Source organism: Spermophilus citellus, assembly GCF_964194105.1.
Source record: "Spermophilus citellus genome assembly, chromosome: 3".
Lineage (NCBI taxonomy): Eukaryota > Metazoa > Chordata > Mammalia > Rodentia > Sciuridae > Spermophilus > Spermophilus citellus.
Genome location: NC_138184.1, coordinates 170,334,535 through 170,356,755, shown reverse-complemented (window position 1 = coordinate 170,356,755; position 22,221 = coordinate 170,334,535). Strand labels below are relative to the sequence as shown.

Below are 22,221 nucleotides of genomic sequence, written 5' to 3'. Positions count from 1 at the left end.
CTTATCCACTTACTAAACTGGACCATATTTCAGAATTTCATGAATAGTGAAGGCAGATTTCAAGGAACATCAGAGTTATGATGGCATCTTTAACTTGACATTCATAGAAAAATCTGAAAGTACACGCATGGCTGGTTTTATCCAGAACTGCACTTAATTTAAACCCAGCTCTTTATTTTTCCCCGAAGTGTCTGCAGTATTTGATATATCTTCAGCTTCCATAAGTTGTTTACACCTGCTTGATATCAAGGGCATTCCATACTCAGAATAATTTAAGCATATTGGAAGAACTAATTTGAAATATGATAAAATGGAAAAAAGGCAAGCCAGTAGAATCAGAAAATCACAGAATTTTAGAACAGAAAGAATCACCAGAGTTAATTTCATCCCTCTCTTTCCTAAGACCCAGAGGTTAAGGCCTTGGCCAAGTTTCTACAGTTAGTGGCAGATCCTGGTTCAGCACTAATGACTCCTAATTCTGAGATAAGTGCTCATTAGAAAGTTCTGTGTTGTGAAGTAAATAAAGCTAAGGATTAATGCTCTTTTCTATGACACAACAATGCTAAACTATAATATGTGAGTGGCTTTGACTAATGTACCAATATTGGAATAGCAGTAACTTGAATCAGCATTCCTTTTTTTATTGCTGTTTGTCTAGGTGCCTGTGAATTAGAAGTTAACTGTACTACTACAAACCTAAGGTCTTAAAATCCCATGTTAACACTAATATCCATTGCCATCTGCCTACTACTGTTCTTCAGCTTCTTCCAAAGTGTAGGTGGTAATCAGTTGACTCTGGAAACTTGGGTAGGTCTGAACCTGAACGAGTCCTAATTCTTTATGTTCAAAAAGTGCAGAGGTTAAAATGAGAAGTATTGATATGCTTACATACGAGCACACAGGACTGTGACTTTGAAACTTGTAGGGAGTAGATAGTGTGCCTCCAGAAAGGTGGCGTATTTTCTATTCAAAGTCATGACTGGCTTTTCTAGAAGTGAAAAAAATGGCCATAGGCACCACTTATTCTTTGGGCAGCAGCTGGGAACCATGAAGTCCAAAGTTGTACATTCTAACAGTCAACTCCATGTATGGCCCACTGTGGAAAGTCTTCCACTTGTGAAGAATAAAGAGAGAAAGAGAAAGGTGTGGGGGTTGCGGGGGAGAGGGAGAGAGAAAGAAAGAAAGAAACACAAACAGGGTAAAACCAAAGGAAAAATTGGGTCACAACTTAAGGAACCAATCAATCGGGGCAAAAAGGAAATTTTATGTGGTTGGGAAGATTAGTAAGATTTTCACTGTTCATATTTACTGTTCTTATTTTGTGGCAGGTATATTCTTTTATTCTAATACAAGTGCTCTGTAGTGTCCCACGGACAAATCAATGCAATCACTTCTAATCACTGCTAACAGTCTTGTTCCTTGACTTTTCATGTTAAACAATTTTTTGAAGCCAATTCTCTCCTGTACTTTATCAACCAAACTAATGGACATTACCATCTGAGTAAGAAAGACACATTCATTTTGTTTAAGGAAGAGAGGAAAAAAAAATATAGTACTTTTGTCTAACCAACATGGTACCAGATCTTAATATTCTCAAAGGGAAGGAGAGGGCAAGCCTATTACAGATTCCTGTAAAGTAACAACACATGTTTCATAAATATGCAAGGCAGACATACATCTGAATAAATAAATGAGTAAAATACTTTCAAGTATTTGCTACTGCTCAAAAGCATTTTAAGTTTTTCCTTTGGTTGAGTCTTCCAGGGCAGTATATAAATCTCTCAAGAAATTTAATTTCATCTGTTTATAGATTTCCTTCTACATTGGCCCATAAAGCTCATGACCATATTTATTCTCTAATAACCCTCATTCTCAACACTTAGCACTAAATATAATTAGTATATTTTTAAAAATCAAATTCATTTTCCAAGAACAAAAATCTGGCAACTTGATTCTGAAATAATTGCAATAGAATATGGTTCAAATCCTAAAAGCCATTTCACAAACGAGTTTCTAAATTGATGATTCTTATTGGAGGCAACAAGAAAAATGTTGAAACAGATGTATAATTTACAGTTGTTTTAATACGTTGGTTTAAAATTTGGTTGGATTGGAAGCTTCTACTTCTATGCCTACATGTTCAATATAGTCCAACCTGAGTCCATCTCAGCATACAGACCTATGTTTTAAAAGTATTCTGAAAACAGAATCAGATATTTTTTTAAAAAAAAATTTAGGTGTTGATGGACCTTTATTTTATTTACTTGTATATAGTGCTGAGAATAAAACCTGGTGCCTCACACATGCTAGACAATCACGCTACCACTGAGCTACAACGCAGCCCCAGAATTGTATTTGTAATCATTTCTAACTCAAGTAAATTCTTCTACTGGAAAAATATGGGTTCATGTCGGCAATCTAATCCACAGATGAATGCCACCCTCCCTTCTTACTCCATGGTTAGAAATGTACTTTACAACCCAAACTAAGAGCAATTAGATTTATTTATTCCCCTCAAAACATATTACCGTGCGGAATAGTCTCAATTTTACCAAGCCTTTTTTTTGTTTGTTTGTTTTTCATATGCTTTTTCTTTTTTTATTATTGTTGGTTGTTCAAAACATTACATAGTTCTTGACATATCATATTTCACATTTTGATTCAAGTGGGTTATGAACTCCCATTTTCACCCCGTATACAGATTGCAGAATCACATCAGTTACACTTCCATTGATTTACATATTGCCATACTAGTGTCTGTTGTATTCTGCTGCCTTTCCTATCCTCTACTTTCCCCCCTCCCCTCCCCTCCCCTCCCTTCTTCTCTCTCTACCCTCTCTACTGTAATTCATTTCTCCCCCTTGTATTATTTTTCCCTTTTCCCCCCTTCCTCTTGTATATAATTTTGTATAACCATGAGGGTCTCCTTCCATTTCCATGCAATTTCCCTTCCCTCTCGCTTTCGCTCCCACCTCTTATCCCTGTTTAATGTTAATCTTCTTCTCATGCTCTTCGTCCCTACTCTGTTCTTAGTTACTCTCCTTATATCAAAGAAGACATTTGGCATTTGTTTTTTAGGGATTGGCTGGCTTCACTTAGCATAATCTACTCTAATGCCATCCATTTCCCTCCAAATTCTATGATTTTGTCATTTTTTAATGCAGAGTAATACTCCATTGTGTATAGATGCCACATTTTTTTATCCATTCATCTATTGAAGGGCATCTAGGTTGGTTCCACAGTCTTGTTATTGTGAATTGTGCTGCTATGAACATCGATGTAGCAGTGTCCCTGTAGCATGCTCTTTTTAGGTCTTTAGGGAATAGACCCAGAAGGGGAATAGTTGGGTCAAATGGTGGTTCCATTCCCAGCTTTCCAAGAAATCTCCATACTGCTTTCCAAATTGGCTGCACCAATTTGCAGTCCCACCAACAATGAGCAAGTGTATCCTTTTCCCCACATCCTCGCCAGCACTTGTTGTTGTTTGACTTCCTAATGGCTGCCAATCTTACTGGAGTGAGATGGTATCTTAGGGTGGTTTTGATTTGCATTTCTCTGACTGCTATGGTGAGCATTTTTTCATGTGCTTGTTGATTGATAGTATGTCCTCCTCTGAGAATTGTCTGTTCAGGTCCTTGGCCCATCTGTTGATTGGGTTATTTGTTATCTTATTGTCTAATTTTTTGAGTTCTTTGTATACTCTGGATATTAGGGCTCTATCTGAAGTGTGAGGAGTAAAGATTTGTTCCCAGCACATAGGCTCCCTATTTACCTCTCTTATTGTTTCTTTTGCTGAGAAAAAACTTTTTAGTTTGAGTAAGTCCCATTTGTTGATTCCAGTTATTAACTCTTGTGCTATGGGTGTCCTATTGAGGAATTTGGGGCCCGACCCCACAGTATGTAGATCGTAGCCAACTTTTTCTTCTATCAGACGCTGTGTCTCTGATTTACCAAGCCTTTTAAGAACTGATTTTTTCAAAAAACTTAAGATTATTTTCCCCATGGAGTGTGCTAAAGACCTTTGACCCAATTTAATCTTCTTTAACAGATATGTGACCAATCAGATCTTCCCCACTCATTCTTTTTGACCATTGTCTTATATAGAATAATTTAATTAGCAAAAGGGGATGTTTCCCCCATGTATATCTTTATCTTTTGGTTTGTTGGTAATTGTTCCTAACAGGAGACCATTTCTTATAAGTATCAGAAAATTAAATAAATATATTAAAAATCTTACAATTTTATCATTGACAATATTTCTTTCTAATATGGCTTAGTTTTACTAAAAGTACTTTAATATGTAGAAACATCGTTGTGAGTTATACCTCAATCAGATCTTCTGCAAAAGTAATTTCTTTCATCTCTTAAATCTATGTTTTTCATTTTATTCACTCTTTATGGAATAGTTTTAGACTTGAGTTTTATTGATTCTTGCCTTTTACTTGGTATACACTGGTATTTCTTTTAACTTCAAATAAATTTAAAATATTTCCCAATAAAACCATCTCACCAAATGATAAAGTACGGTCTTGGGAGAGAAGTTTAATTTTAACTACCTTCCATTTCATTTTGAAACTTTTAAAATTGGTTGTTTGAAGTTCTTCCCCATGTCATCTGGCATACTGGGAGATGTATCTAAAATTTATATCTATGCTCATATCTGCCTCCAATATTAACTTGTTTCTCTAAAAAATATCAAAGATCCAAAGAACTAGGACTTTATCAATAAATTGCAGTGATTTTTTTTTTCTTATTTCAGAAACATGGTCTGTTTAATTGTGGCTGACAGACTCAAGAGTTAATATGTATCATCATTATACTCAGTAGACTGTTAAAATTAAAGAACTTCATTTTACTCTTTAAACACTTGAAAATTATTCCAATATTTTTCAGTATTAATTCCACTAATTTCCTTCAGATACTTTTGAATCTATACTACCCAAGGGACAATGCATGCCGTCTTAACTTTGTACACTTAACATGCTGTGATGAAACAGTTTTATCTACCCTCTGAGGGTTGCCAAGTTGGTGCTTCTGAAATTGCCTTTTGTATACTATCAGAGTAATTAAATACCATGTGTTGTACTAAACTCTTTGTAGTAAGTAGTCTTTGATCTATATACATATTGCCTGGTCAGTTGTTATCATATCCTAGGCTACAACAGTTTTGTATTATTGTCATTTATTATTTCTTCTGAAGTTCAATAATATAAAAGTATTATATAGCCTGACATCTTATAGTAGAAAGATTAGTTTTCAGTCTTCATTTATAATTAGCTATCACTTTTTAGTATGTCAAATTGCTCTAGAAATTTCTGTTTTCCCTTTATTAGTTGTACAATTTAGCATTTGAGAAATCACATATTTAGGAATGAATCTGAGTCTTCAGCAGACATGAATCAGGTTAACTGGCATATGTTTTACATAAATATCATATAAACAGAAAATATTAAGAGTCCATTCCTAAGGTTCTTTTTGTGATCTGATCTGAAGGAATCACAAGCGATCTCATTAGAATCTCTGTGTGTGCATGTGTTCTTGTGTGTGTGTGTGTGTGTAGTTGGATCTCATCCTTGATATATTTGCAACAACCCGGTCTATGTGAACAAGTTCTCCTTCCTTGTCTAGAGATATATGTTTTAAAGCCAATTTTTTTGAAGAAATATATTCTGAGATAAGATTTTGGGGAAACGAAATGAAAGGCTTCATAAAGTCAGTCCTTGCTTATGTGAACAGATTGACAGGATTTTCAATTATTTCAGTTAAACCCCGGTGGATACCAGAACTAGCCACCTTCTTCCTCTGCTTACCTCAGAAACCAACCAACAGCCAGACACAGGTTTCCTACAGGGTTTAGTACAGGAGCCAGGTTGCCCATAACTGGATTTGGCCAAACATATATTTGTGTATGAGAGCAATTGTGTCTCTGGAACCCTAGCCCCAGAACTTTCACTTACTCACAGACCAATAGAAGTCTAGCTCTAAGACTTGGCTCCTTTCCTTCTAGTCATGGTTGTTGGTAGTGGAATAGTATCATGGAGAAAGCAGAATTACTTAGTTAAGTATTGCATTATGAAAAAAAATCTAGCTTCACATAGTTATAAGTTGACTATAATTTTGTTTCAATGTAGTTATCAAAGATCTATTTCTGGTGTCATTGCTAGATTAAAGAAGAGGTGAGTGAATACATATTAATGCATGTTTATATAGGAACAAACTATGCCCTTCAATCATACACTTACCTTTTATTATACTGGGTTTATGAAAACCCTTGAGAATTTTTTGACCCAAGAGAACGTGTAACTAATGTGATTCCATACTCAATGCCAATTGATGTGTTGGATACACATGTAGGTTTCTAAGCCATGGTAAGATTTCTCACATTACTGATGTATTTGTAATGAATAATCTCTTAAAATATATGATTACTTCATTAAAATATATAATGAGTAAATATGGTTGATTTTCCACATCCAATTCATCAGTATAAAAGCTATTTTTAATAAAATAAGTCAAAATCATCTTTATTTTATTTTTTTTCACTTTTATGCCAAGTTAAAAGCACTGATAATGAATGGTGTCATTGATTGGCTATTAAGAGTGGTAGCTGCAAAATCCAAGAATAATTCTTTATCATAATATTCAGATTCATTGTGTTTCTAATTATCTCTTTTGTAGAAACTATTCAAGGATTTCTAATTGAATTTATGACCTTATACCAAAATCACATCTTCAAACTGTGTTTACTCACATAAATCTAGTTATCTTACCCTTATATTTATTTTGTCTTGCTAGTCTTTTTTTGGTACTCTAAAAAGAGATGCTTTATTTAAGAGCTTAACTAACTAATGCAAAATTTACTCTCATTATCTTCATATTTAATTAAGACTTTCTTATGTATGTCATCGCCTTAGCAAGGACTACAAGTATTCCTGAATGTCAGCCTCTTATCTATTTCCCTCAGCTTTTAAACATAATAAAGTGGCTGGATTCTTTGTTTAGTATTTCAGATCTCCTTTCTTTCATGTCACAAAAGATAAATTCACACCATTGTGCTGACAACATCACAGCTTTGAAAATGTGTCCACCTGTTACCTTATAAATAGTTCAGTCACTTACTTTAATCCATCTTCTTCTTCCCATCACTCCAATGTCAAACTCACAAGTTTAAGAATGCACTTTTCTCAACTTCAAGTTATAAACCAAGAGTCCAAAAGTCTATTCACTTAACTAACAACACACTGAAAGCAAAATGATTTTGACCAACAAGATGTCAGTCAGCAAGTATTCTTTTTTAGAAATATTTAATAGTCAGGCTCTGGCAGTTTTATTTTGATGAACATTCAGTAGTGCTAACAATGCCGAGAATCCACCCCTCCTAAAATGGGTATTGGCTAAATGGCTGGGTGGTTACCTGTCCATCTTCACATCTTCCTGTGTGTTCAGTATTTCAATATAATCATATATCTATATCACTTACATAGTACTGGTGGTTTAATCCTGGATGTCTAAACCATATTTTTTTTTTTTTTGCTTTGCTTATTTGTTTCATTTACCCTAGCCAAGTTTTTTCTTTCTTTATTAAGTTTCCCAAGTCCATAGCTTTGAGTTTGTTAATATCCAGGGCAGAGCTAAAATAAAAGGAATACACATAACACCCAAAGATCAGAATTTCTGGAGTGAATCTTTGGGAGGTCATAAAAATCTTCCTTGAAGAAAATAATTTTGATATTGATATAAGAGCTAGGACCTGAGTTGAAAAATGATTTATTTATCCTCAAGTTAATAGAAGATTGTTAAATGACTTGAAACTAAAGTTTATTTGTTATTTTTATCATTTCACTTATTCCTGTCATTTAAGGTAAACCAGGAATTGATATTCGTGGACTTCTCCAGGTTGCATAAAAAATATCTGACCCAATATCACCTTCTAAGAGTTCCAGAATACTACCTTTGCTTTTCCATGTGTGTTTTTCTTTTCACTTATGAGATTCCCTTGCTGTAAACCTGAGATGAATTTGGGAGTTACTGTTTAGATTCTATTTACAAAATAGCTGTTTCAACTAATAAATTGAGTTTGCATTCTCCTGTCTCCTGTTGTGGAGTTCTATTTCAATCATGATTCATTCTGAATCACCAAAAGTCTGAACTAGAATCAATATTTTCCAGTACTAACTTGAGAAGCATTAAGATAGATTTTGTAGCTTGAAAATCACAAGTCTCCTCTTTCTACAACTTCATTGTAAACCACACAACCACAGTTATAAGCATTTAACATTTTTATGTCTCAAATAGGTTTTCTGTTCCAATGCCCAGTATGACTTAAATTTCCTTTTAAACAATGGATATAGGACTGAACATCTCTCTACTAACACAGGAAGAAAAATAACATCACCCATCCTACTCACACGGCACCGTGCGGAGGTAGAGGTTGTCACGGATGATTTGCTGAAGTTCGTGGTCAACAGAACCCTTCTGAAATCGTAAGTTGAGGTAGTGACGAAGGTCCTTATCAACAATTCCTCCTGAAATAATAAAGTTTTTTAGTAAAGGATGTTGAATAATGATAAAAAGTTAATTTGATTGTTATAAATGCACTCGAGAACCCATTTAAAAGATGAGTTCCTTCATACTGTTCTTTATACTTCCTGAAACATTTACTGCTTTCATAATCAAACAAATAACATTTCTGAGAAAACAATTGGTTGTGAGATCTATGCTCAGTGCTTTGCATGTATTCTTTAATTTAGTCTTTATTTAGAGTGAAGCTTATATTATGGTAAAAGTCATATGTTACTCCTGAGCTGATATCAAAATATCATAATGTATAATCATAGCAGGGATAAAAAACCCAAACCTTTATTTACTTCTTTCCATCCCTCTCTCCCAACCCCTAGCAACCACCATTTTGCTTTGTATCTCTATGAATTTGATTTCTCTAGGTACTTCATACATGTGAAAGCAAGAATATTAGCGCTTTTGGGCTATTTTATTTTATTTACATTAATGTCTTCAAAATTTGAAAAGATATTAATGTTGTTTAAAATTATCTATGAGTTTAGTTTGATACAAAAGTTAAAACATCTACTATGCAAAGATTAGAGTTTATTTCCTTTATAACTATAAATCAAAGTAATTTTGCTTTCTTATAATACATGTGAAGAGGTTTTTAGCTAGGAAAAAAAAGATTTTCTTTAGCCACTGATAATAATTTGTAGTCTTTCTGCCATTTTAATTTAATGAAAATCTGGAATACTGGTGAGAAAACCAATAATGTAGGCCTGTCAAAGATTATTTGTATGTCTAAGGACAACTATGTCAAATTATGAATATTTATCTTAAGAGCCTTCCTATTTCTAGGTTGGAAAGATTGAATTATAAACCAAAATACCCATAAAAATATAAATAAGAATTCCTGGAATTTCACCTTTCAACCAATCATATTAGGTTAATTGAACCAATATAAAAAATTAAACTTAGATGAAATAGGAAATCTGTAATAGCTGAAAAATTGTATTATCTTTAAGCCCTTTTGAATCTCAGAATTAGAATCATATGTCTATTTGCACCACCATGATCAGGTAAAATAATGTTACAGAGATGTGTTCAAATTCAACACAAGCTCTTTTTACACAAACAATAGTATATTTGTAAGCCATATGATAAAACATTTCTGAAGTTTTCAAAATCCATCATTTCATTTTCCTCCTCATCTGCAGGCATAGTCACAGTAAGATGCCATAAAAAAAGAGAATTTTTAACTAAGTCAACTATTAATATTCTTACTCTTCAAATGATTTTTATTATATATTTGAGCAAATGTTCTCAATCTATTTTTTCCACCCAATATAACAGATAAAGGAAAACAAATAACATCAAAGGAAGATATATGGTTTATTGGATGCACATAAATATTACATACAGCATGCTTACGTACATTTTTTTTCAAATTCAGAATCATTTTAGCAGTCAGAGAAGCATAGCAGTCAGAAATAAAAGTTTTTGAAACGACTATCAGAAAATATCAACAATTACTTATTATTTACATCTCCACATGCCCTTTGTTTCTGTGGGTCTTGGGCTTGCTGGCAGCACAGTCAATTAGTTAAAAATTACAAATCCTGAAATACTCTTTTTCCCCCTCTTTTCTTTCTGGTCAGTAGAACATGCTTACCCTTGCTAATTCATTACAGCCACTGAGCAATCATTGTGCCTGGGACTGTTCTCAGCTACTGTTTCTGCTGGATTCTAAGCCTACAGGTCCTTCGGCAACTGCACCTCCTCTTGCTTTTCTTTTTCCCTCAATCTAATATGTGGGACATGCCAAGTGATGAGATGCTTTCTGGCAGTCAGAGAAAATGCCAATTATAGAACAACAGATGCAGTCTGACCCATTAGTGTAAGCTAGAATCACTCACCTAAGGTAACCTGGATAAGTCACCTTTTGTGGTCCAGGAAGATTCTTGCCTCTGAAAATATATTATCAGTTCAAACCATTTCTTCCACTACAAATATCCTGCATTTGCCCCATTGAAACTTTATTTACCTAAGAAAACAATCACAAAATAGCCTCTTGATTAATTTAAGTTACCTGCTCTATCTTTTTTCACCATTGAAGGACTTGCCAAAGCATCTAAGAATAATATAAAAATTCATTCATTAATTAAATTGAATTATTACAATTTAGAATGAAACCCTAGAAGCAATTGAAAGGATTTTACCAAATACTGATTCCTTCACAGTTTATCACAACATCTTTTAAGTAAGGTGAATTCATTTATCTAATATTCTTTTTTTTCTTTAAAGAGAGAGTGAGAGGGGAGAGAGAGAGAGAGAGAGAGAGAGAGAGAGAGAGAGAGAGAGAGAGAGAATTTTTAATATTTATTTTTTAGTTCTCGGCGGACACAACATCTTTGTTGGTATGTGGTGCTGAGGATCGAACCCGGGCCGCACGCATGCCAGGCGAGCGCGCTACCGCTTGAACCACATCCCCAGCCCCTTATCTAATATTCTTATGGCAAACTCTGACAGTTACCTATCCAATGTTTACCCTCCATTCTTTTCTATTAAAAAAACCCAAAACACTAATGTAGTTTCCGGTGTAGACATGCTCAGTCCCAGGACATTGTCCTCAGTGGTCTATAACAGCCCTTCACTCTAGTTTCCCACTTTCCTACTGACCTTGCAGCTTCCTCCAGTAGTTATGTTCTGGCCATTGAGAGGCAACATATAAGGGATTTCTTAGTTTTTTTGTTTGTTTGTTTGTTTGTTTAACTGATGTGATATTTGAGATGTAGCAGTGATGTTCTGACCATGGTGTGACAAGCACAAGGAAAAAACCAACATGCCAGTGACACTGGAGTACAGTTGCAAATAACCTGAGTGGGTCTTCAGTGGCTTTACTGACTGGCTAAAAATTAAATATGACCAGCTGCATAACTTAAGATTTCTCATTATATAAGAAAAAGTAAATATTCATTTAAAAAAAATGTATGGTTGGGTATTCTTTTAAGACTAACACAGTTGAGAAAGTATATATATATATATATATATATATATATATATATATATATATATATATATATATATACCAAAGGGTATGGATACAAGTGCATTCATTTTGAAAGTGACATCCTGAAAAATTATCTATCATTTCTGCTTCTTGGACATAAAGAATTGTTCTATTCTTATAGGACAAATCATTTCCTATTCATTTTATATCTTTCCCACTTATCTACCTCAATCTCGAAAGCAGTGTCTTTTCGTCATGAAAGGCCTTGAAATGTTTGTGGAGTAAAATAAATTACAAATGCTATAGAGCAAAAAATTCTAGACTTTGAATAAAGAAACTGAGTTTTAGTTAACACTCCAACACTTGTTCACTGTTAATTTTTCACAAAGAATTTCTGGACTCATTTTTCTCATCTGTATAAGGTAGGTACTTTAGTCTTCTTAGGCTGTTAACAGAACAGAATTCTATAGATTGGATGGCTTATATAACAGATATGTATGTCTCATATTTCTGATGATTGGAAGTCCAAGATCTGGACATCAGCGGTTCTGGTATCTGGTGGGAGCACTCTTCCTGGATTGCGGATAGCTTCTTGTTATTATCCACACATAGCTAGCAGATAAGCAAATTCTCTCATCTCTTCTTATTAAGGTGCTAATCCCATTCATGAGAGCTTTACCTCATAATATACTTATCTCTCAAAGATTCCATCTTCTAATATAATTATGATGGGATTTGGGACTTTAACATATGATTTTTGGGAAAAAGTTAATATTCAGTCAAGAAAATGAGAGTAGGAGCATATAAGATCTCCTCTAGATCTAAATTTGATACTTTCATAAACAGTATTTACTGAATGCATTTTAAGGTATAGGATTTTCTTTTTTTTTTTTTTGGTGAACAGATGACCATTTTTTTTTTCTTTTTTTGCAGTTAGCTATAGCAAGTTAGGAATAGTCCATAAAAAAATGAAACCATGGATAATCTCCCTTTGATATCTTTTCTTTTTTTCCTGAATTTCCAGGAAGTTGATATCATCCATAGAAAATTGATTTCAGACTTTATCTCTGTCAAATGAGTAACAAAATAGCCAAAGAAAGCAGTCTGAAAGGAAGTAGGAAAAGAGAAAGGAGGATCTATCCACATGCCTTAAGATATTTTCATGAGTATCTGCAAGTGTATCTTATGTTAATTTATTGGATGGTATGGAAGTCAAAGAACAGACAATAGGAAAGCACTGTAGAGCTCGGTTGCCAAGTTTCTTTTTCAAAATAGTTTCTGCTTGGCTTATCTCAAAAATGGAGAAATAAATCACAGAAAAGTTGATTGATTCTGTTAAGATCTACAGCCGCAAAATAGGTGACAGACATATCTAATCTAGTCTGCTGGAACAGGCTTCAACCCGTTTTTAGGTAGAAAATTGTCTTTGGTTTCTGGTAATGTAGAGACCCATATCATTTCTAGCTACTACTGTACTACACTGCTTTACCGGATACATTTTATCTAGACTGGTCATTCTATAAATTGCAAACCAATAAAATTGTTCTACAAATAATTACTTTTTGCCCATTTTAAATAGGAGCACATGTACAAGGCTTATGTAATTGAGAATGCCTCGGGTAATTATTTTTCCATAGCTGGAAACATTAAGCTATATGACAATTCTGATCCTCTCAGTATTTTACTCATGACATTAGAGAGTACAGATGGTCTTTTAAAAATCATACTTTAATATCTTGGTGTGCATTTCCCCCCAAATTTAGTAGCATTGCATACTTTGTGTAAGAAATACAATAATAAGAATGACAACAAAATATATTAAATAGTTGCAATCATTAGGAGACTCAAAACTAGAGAGAATAATTGCTATTTCAGAGAAAATGACAGAGATAAATGTAAGTGGTTTATAATATTCTCCAGCTCTATTGAAAATAGCTTTTTATCATTTCCTTCCCCCTGCTATTGTACAGATGGGATATTATTATTGAGTTTCATTTTTCATTGTTAGCCCTGTTCTCAAAGTAAATGTTAGACATATTCCTATAGTTATGATTTTAGGCTCCCATGGAGAAGAGAAAATGACTCCTTGGTTTACATCAGACATTATGCTAAGGGCTGTACATGTATTACTCCAAACTTTACCATTACAAAATATACAGGATAGACACAGAGCTGGAAATAAACTACAGTGTGTCCAAGTTTTCAATAATGTCCCCAGATGGCTAATTCAGTCTAAGAATAGGGTATTTTCTATTAAGGTCTTTCATTCACCTAACTCATAAAATCAGATGTCCTTTACAAAAAGCAGGATGCCACAATAAACTCAGAATAATGAAAGTAAAAAAGATATATGGGCAAAAGGAGACATAATAATTTAATCTGAGTTCAGTCCACTTTTTAAAACAGAAACACATCACTTTAAATTTAAAAGGGACAAATAATTTATTAGGATGTTTATGGCTAGGTTTCAAATCATTGAAGGTTAGTAAATCTGAAAGCTCTAAGGTTAGTATATAATCTTTTTATACTTTTATTACTAAAGTGAAAAAAAATTATCCAAAATATCTAGATAATTTATCACGTTAGATTTTTTTTCCTCTTAGAGTGAGCCCTGATTTATTACATCTAACATTATTCCAAACTTTGAGTGTAAGTTTTTAAAAATACAGAAATAAAACTATCACAATTTTATTATTAGAAAATAAAATTTAAGAATTTACTCAAGTTAATAAAGAGCATAAAACAACTCCTCATGTTCCAGTGTTCCCAAAGTACCTTCATATATAAATCTAATAGTTAATGGACAAGTGGCACTTAAACAATGAACATTTTATGATTATTTAATTTTAGGTTAGCAAGTTATTATCCCTAAGCCAAATGAAAAATTGAGTTTTTAAATAGGTGATTATTATGAATAAAATTGATAGAAATTTACAGAATAAGATTTGTAAATAATTCACATTATTTTGTGTTTTGATAACTAAAGAAAATCCAATCCACTTCTTTTTATTTTTTGCTAATCTGCTGCAACTTAGAAACTAAGAGATGATCAACTATAATAGATTATCCACTCGAAATGATTTCATGCCGAGAAGTATCACGGCATAGGCCATTTTGACCAAGTCAATTATATAGAAACCATAAATTCTAAAATAATTTTAAAAATATTTATTTTAGAATACAGGATGGTTTTCCCCATAGAAACAATATTGTACTATAATGTCCATGGGCCTCATGTAAGTCTTTTAATAATTGGACACCTGATGTACATTATTTATAATATTTTGGAATTACATTACTATGCATAACAATGCTTCTGGAGATGTGTAGAGAATGAGAAATTGTGTGTGCATGTGTGTGTGTGTGTGTGTGTGTGTGTGTGTATGAGAGGGAGAGAGAGACAGAGACAGAGAGAGAGAGAGAGAGAGAGAGAGAGAGAGAGAGAGAGAGAAATAGAATGTGTACGTGTGTAGGGGTGGATGTGATGGCTGAAATTCCAAGTTAGGCTCACAGGTTCTAAAACCTCAAAACCCTGCTTTCAAGGTAGAATAGAACATTCTTAGATCTAAGACCCTGCTAAGAATTCTTGTGGGTATGATCAAAAATTTCTCAGGATGAGGATAGGGTTAGGAGTTGGCAGAGGAGGCACACAGCCTGTTAGGAAGATTGATTCTATACATTTGTTTATAAATACCTATAGGACAATAAACAGTCTGCTAATGTACCTCCTCACAGCCCTACTCCATCTGAACTCTTTCTCTTTTTTAAAAATGAGTTCAGCTCTCAGTTTATCCTGAGGTCCTCTTTGTCTCAGTTTGTACTGTCACCACCTACTTGATCATATTTCACTGTAAAATGGGTTGCAATGTGTTTCCCTATCTTTCAAAAGACACAAAATCTTTGGTGATTTTCTTGGAATAAAAATACTTTAATTAAAAATGCTTTATTACTCATAACAACAACCACCACAATAAAATACCCTGAAATACCTTTTCCTACAAATATTTGCAAGCCCCCAGCTTTTTTTTTTTTTAAAAACTACCTAATTTTATCCTCCAATACATAAATGCATATAGATCCTGCAGGAAAGCAAAGCGTAGTGGAGACAAGGATATAACAGTGAAAAAGCTCAGGAGGTGGAGTTTTCTTTACAATTCATCAGAAACTCAGACTCAAGTAAATCAGATATGTCATTCAAGGAAGAGGGTGTGTGTTTGTGGACATGCCCACACTGATGTGTGTTCAGGAAACAGAAGTGGCGAGCAATGAGAAGAAAAAAATAGTCATGGGGGGTGCTGTTAGGAGAAACTTAGAATGGCACAGAGGAAGGATAATGGAAGATTTCTTCACCATTCTTGTTCTAAGTTGTTGCCACTATCATCCCTGAAAGACAAAGCACTGGTCTGACACAGGAGAGAAATGAGAAGCAGAAAAGGGGTGTGACAGACTGAATATATAACATGTCAGAGACTGCATTGGCAAAGAAAATGGAGACCCCAGGCAATGGAATATGAAAAAGAAGCTATTTCTCTTGCCAAGTTGCTGAGTGTGTGGTGTCCCTAAGTGACTAAAAGGGCAGTATATGAACCAAATAGGAAGCAGTTAAAGACTCTGAAAGTGAGTTGTATTATAATAGATTTTTACTGAATTATAAAATTACTTCTTCCAATGCGTGTTACAGGATTTATTTATACCTCTTGCCAGGTATAGTGCTGTAGATTAGTATATTCAATTATTCATACCTGTAGCGTGTCAATTAAAATATGCTAAACATTTGTTTTTAGACATCTGGGACCATATTGTTTTTAGAAATTCAGGGAAGACTGTGTCAAGAATGGGTAAAAGGAATGAATACACAATTAATAAATGATAGATTTGATTACCTTCTGTCCCCCGATTACATAAAAAAGTATGTGATTTTTTAAATAAAATGAAAAATCAATAAATGGGATGGCATCAAACTAAAAAGTTTTCTCACAGCAAAGTAAACAATAGAGAGCACAAAGAGAGACCCTATAGAATGGGCAAAAATCTTTGCCATCTACATCTCATATAGGGTATTAATTTCTAGTATATACAAGGAAACTAACACCAAAAACCAAATAACCATATCAATAAATCATCAAAGACACTAAAACAGATACTTCACAGAAGAAGAAATACATTTGGTTAACAAATATATGAAAAAAGTTCAACATCTCAAGCAATTAGAGAAATGTAAATTAAAAGTACACTGAGATTTCATCTCACTCCAATCAGAATGGCAATTATCGAGAATATAAGCAACAATAAATGTTGGCAAAGATGTGGGAAAAAAGGTACACACACACATTGCTTGTGGGACTGCCATTTGGTACAAGCACTCTGGAAAGATTCTGGAAATTCCTCAGAAAACTTGGAATGGAACCACCATTTGACCAAGCTCCTCTGCATACACCCAAAGGACTTAAAATCAGCATAATACAGTGAGGCAGCCAAATCAATGTTCATAGAAGCTCAATTCACAATAGCTAAACTGTGGGACCAACCTATGTGCCCTTCAACAGATGAATGGATAAAGAAACTATATTATATGCACACAATGAAATATTATTCAGCCAATAAAGAAGAATGAAATGTCATTTACCGGTAAATGGATGGAACTGGAAATTACCATGCAAAGTGAAATAAGCCAATCCTTAAAAACCAAAGGCCAAATATTCTCTCTGATATGTGTGTGTTAACACACAATCATGGGGGCGTGGAATAGAACTTTGGTTTAGACAAAGGGGAATGGAGGGAAGGAAGGGAGAGATAGGAATAGGAAAGAGAGTAGAATGAATCTTAACATAATTTTCCTATGTATCTATATAAATATCTAAGTGAATCTCATCATTGTGTACATTCACAAGAATGGGGTCCTAATTAGAATAATTATATTCATACTTGTACAATTTTATTAGAATAGATTCTATTGTCCTGTACAACTAAAAAGAATGAATAAAAATCATATTATATATCAAAACTACCCAATTCTCATATAATACATATTAAATAAGCTTCATGTCATTTGCATTAAGAGCTAAATTAATATCCACAGTCATGAAGGACAATTAATAAATATTATAAATTAGGCCAACTTTTTATACTTCCAGTCACAATGAATAATTGGTGGCATTTTGAGGTCAAGTTCTATGCCTTCCATCAAAGAATATTTATATAACAAAACATATTTATTGAATTCAGCTTCCTGATTTAAAATGTTTAGTTTCTTATATTAATAATAAAATTTAGTCTGCCATCTAAGAATAGTTGTTTTGTAAGAAAAACTTAAGTTGAAATTAAAGTATATTATGATTTAAAATTCATTTACTGAGTTTTGTTTTCTGCTGTAAATGTTACGTAGTAATAATTTATTTAGATCTGCCACCCCAAAATTCATCCCTGGCAATCACCAAATACAAAATAATCACCAAATAGAAAAGTAATCTTTACTCTATTCAATACACCTACACAATGTATAAAACTGAACAAAACATATGCTGTGATGTTACAAGACTGTACAGAAAATGGTGACCTCAGATTGACCATGTTATTTTAGCGCTCAGCAGAAATGTATTTTGTTATATTAAATAAAAAGGAATACTTTTGACCTTCTAAATCATCATGAGGAAAAAATGATGACAAATACAATTATTTTTAGTATGTATTTTTGTGAGTGTTCCAAAACAGCGTTTGTTATACAAAAATTCTCTATCATCCACTTGGCTTCAATCAATATAAGACTAATAAGCACCTTACCCATTTTGAGAATAGAACATCAAGTCAAGGTTTAAATTTATTTCTCAACTATCCACCTAGTCTCAAATGTTGAATTTTTAAAAGGTATAAAAATTGAAAAATATAAACAGTCCATCTGCAGCTTTTAAAGGATCTATTATTACATTAAGACTTAAGCAAAAGATATTAGTTAGTCAAAAAGAGTTTCCAGATAAAATATGTATCATCCAAAGTAATAAGAATATGGGCAAAAAGGTAGGAATTTCATTAGTAACTTTTTAAATTTGATGTAGCCAGTCAAAAAAAGAAACAATAATTTTTCCAAAATCTTCAATTGCTGTGACATTTACTTAGTTCTAAAGATCTTTCATGTAGAATTAGATACACAGGGTAGTTATTTTGTTTACTGGAACCAATTATTTTCCAGTCATGAAAAATAGTTATAATAGAAAACAAACTCATTGATAAGTACATGAATTCTCAAAAATGATTTCATCAAAAATACTGGAAACCAGGAGATTTCCAAACCACAGGTCTAGGTTTAGAAAATAAAGCAGAAGGACATCCTTGGAACTGTTCCATCTGTGGAACTCTATTTTTGCTTCTTCCCAGGTTTTGTTTCTGTACTCATGAAACACTCTTGAATGCAGAACTTTCTACCATGTACACTGGAGTACAGGCAAATGTTCTTCAAGATGTAATTTTACTTGATCCCAAGACATAAACAGCTGTATGTTACCTAAAGTTTATGTATCATTTGGTCATCTGAGTGAAGGATGTCTTTCTTTAAATGCAATCATTTTGAATTTAACTTTTTGTCTTCTTTTAAAGTATATGTTATAATTTTCATGAAAAATTCTTTGAAACAAACAATGCTGTGTATAAGATTGTAAGTAAACAATAAATACATACAATTAGCCGTGAAATACCTAAACCAAGACTCACTGCTCCAAAGGAGACTACTTACATACTTCAAATGTTGTTGTTGGAGTGTTATGAATTAGCATCAGGGATGTCAAAAATGAATTTTTATTGGCAAAATGAGAAATGGTCAGGATATATAGTTAGTTAGAAAAACTAAATTGGCTACATTGTTATTATATGAACAGTACACAAGAACTCAGCACAGTAGTTTAATATATTTATGGTAGGACTTTGAGTCTTCTAAATCAGGGGTGTATAACATTCAGTCCAATGATGGTGGATGAGACCTTGACACCTTTCAGATTTTGAGATTAAGAAAGATTTTTAGAATTTTCAATATACTCATACAGTTTTATATATAATGAAGTATCATACCATGTATAGCATTTACTCTTATTTTGTATATTCAGATATGTTTGAAACACTTCTTAAGGCTACAAAACAGAACATAGAAAAATAAACAGGAATATACAAAAAGTGATATGATAAAGAATATAAAGTAGTATTTTCCTTTCAACACTTCAAAAGATATGTATATATCCTTATTTTTTTAAAGTAACATCACAAATGATCACATCTTTATATGCTCATAAATATTATTTGTACTCAGTGTAAGAATATTATCATTTTTCATACATAAATTTTTCTAGGTCTATAACAATGCAATTTTTAATGCATTCAAGTAAATCTAACCCCAAAGTTGCTGCTTCCCAGCATTAAGACATACACCCACCCCTCTTATAGGATTTTCTCAAATTTATATTTCAGGGGGCAGGGAGGAGAAAAATCTCTTTAAAAGACAAACAAACATCCCAATAAGTGTGAGAGTAAATGGCTGACACAAATAGCAAACCTTAGTTCTTTGAAACTGACATACTGGAAATGAGGCATTATTAAGATTTTAAAATAAAATCAATAGCCTTTAGACATAAAATAGGGAGCAAAATACACTACACAGAAACAGTGTAGCCAAATACATATCCTCTTCAGCAACACTGGAATGGACCTTGCTTAGTACCCATAAATGAAAAACAAAAAGTTTACCTCATCTAAAATTGATGGCAAAACAAATGAGGCAAAAATAAATATTGCTAGTTTCTAGGATGGCTGAATATTTTCTAAATCACAAATGGTTAGAATGGAACTTTATAAAGTTTCATTTTTAGCAATTTATTGGAATAATTTTACATCCTTGAGTTTTAAATATAACAAATCAAGTACACCAATACACAGCACTAGAGAGTTATATTCTGTGTTTAATTTTTAAATTAATTCTTTACATTTTTATTGTTTTTAAAATGTGTCAGTCTACGGCAGATCAGAAAAGCAATGATACAATGGGACACACAATCATCATTCTTTGCTAGTCTTACATCCTTGCACCTACCCCAATAAAGATAGTGGCTTTGCCTCACTGTTGAATCCTCCAATGATTAAAACTTTTGTTTTTGGAACTGTCACAGTTTCTGAAGGCTGATGATGATGGAAGGTAGTTCTCTTTCTACTCTCCCTCCCCTTTTCCTTTCTTTTCTTCCTTACTTTCTCCACTCCTTCCTTCTTTCTTTTTCTTACTTTCTTTTCCTACTTGCTAATAAATACTGATATGTTTTAGAAATGTGACTTTTCAAATGTAATATAGTGATTGTTAAATTTACATCTCAATGTAATATCTTACCTGGCATCCAGAGTGAAGATGAGGGAATGTTTAGCCTGTACCTATATTTATAAAAACTCCAATATTTACCAGAAGAACTTTCCAGTTGCTAAAAGGCTAAATGGGCTCAGTTTTCCATTTCTTTCCCAAGCTCAGTAAATCCCTTTGCTAGTTCTATTTTGAAACCCTTCAAATTTGTATTTCCTATTGATTTATTTTAATACTCAAAGGTACAAACTCATTATTAGGAGCACAAACATGAGCATACACAATATATACAGAAAAGCAGAACTATATATGAAATTAGAAAGGATAACACAAGGAACTTTCTCAAAGGAGTTATAATTAAATCTTCACTCCTACCTGCCTCAATTGTCAATTATACACTGCATGATCAAAATGGAGGCAGGGAAATTGATCCTAAGCACAAAATAATAAACCATTCATCCTTAGTCTTGGTCATGGTAGAAATCTGATTTCACAGTATTTTCATATAGAAAGGATAATAATATTGCAATAACAACTGGCAACTTTCCCAGATTTAACTGCTATTTAATCTTGTATTAACTTCAATAAAGATAAACTTCTTAATAAGGACTTAAGTCTTTCAGTAGGTGTGTAGAGAAGACTGGCAATTTGACTAATATACCAAACATAAACCTTAATGATTACCACTTAGATATTTAATGTATGCAATTGTCTCTACTAGGTTTTATTACAAAGTAAATAATCACCTCTACATTTGTTTTTTGACATAAAAAACATTGTAAAAACTTTTTAATAAAGTTTTTCTTTGAAATATCTACTTTATAAGCATGTGGCCACTTTTTAATTACTATATTTTTTAAAAAGTGGTTTCTTCTCTGGAATTTAAGGTGATTGGATGGCTATTGCTCTGACAGTATCAATTGAGTTTTGCTTTATGAGCTATCTGAAATGAAAAGGAGTGAAAATAAATTCTCTTATAGATTTGCTCTTTATGACTTTTGAGTTATTCCTCAAGGTAGTTAAAAAATAGGTTTATCTATCTAGTATTAGTAAAATAGCTGCTTTTGCTACATAAACATATTCAACATGACAAAACTATCATTTTAGTAAATTAAAAATATAAAAACAAAAACTTAACTCTTGTAAAATGTCTTTCTAAACATAAATAGCATAATTACATAAATTTCAAAAAAAATGTTTCAATTGACATCATAAAGTATGCAATAATTTGGTTCAGTGATTGTTAAAATATTTTAAAATATGTGAAATAGTATAAATATATACTCATGAAACCAAGTTTTCAATTTAGTTTTTATTAGTAAATGTATTGCTTTTTTTAAAAATGAATATGGCTTTTTCCCTCAAAATAATGGTAGAATTCCTG

At 32.8% G+C, this 22,221-nt stretch overlaps 1 protein-coding gene across 3 annotated transcripts in view; it reads right to left on the bottom strand.

Annotated features, from left to right (window-relative positions):
• Window positions 1-22,221, bottom strand: part of MAGI2 (membrane associated guanylate kinase, WW and PDZ domain containing 2) — a 1,381,189-nt gene that overhangs the window by 966,429 nt on the left and 392,539 nt on the right. For all 3 annotated transcript variants that reach the window (XM_081288532.1, XM_081288533.1, XM_081288534.1), the window contains exon 2: window positions 8,409-8,525. In XM_081288532.1, coding sequence (XP_081144658.1) covers window positions 8,409-8,525 — 117 coding nt within the window. The remainder of the gene's footprint in view (window positions 1-8,408; window positions 8,526-22,221) is intronic.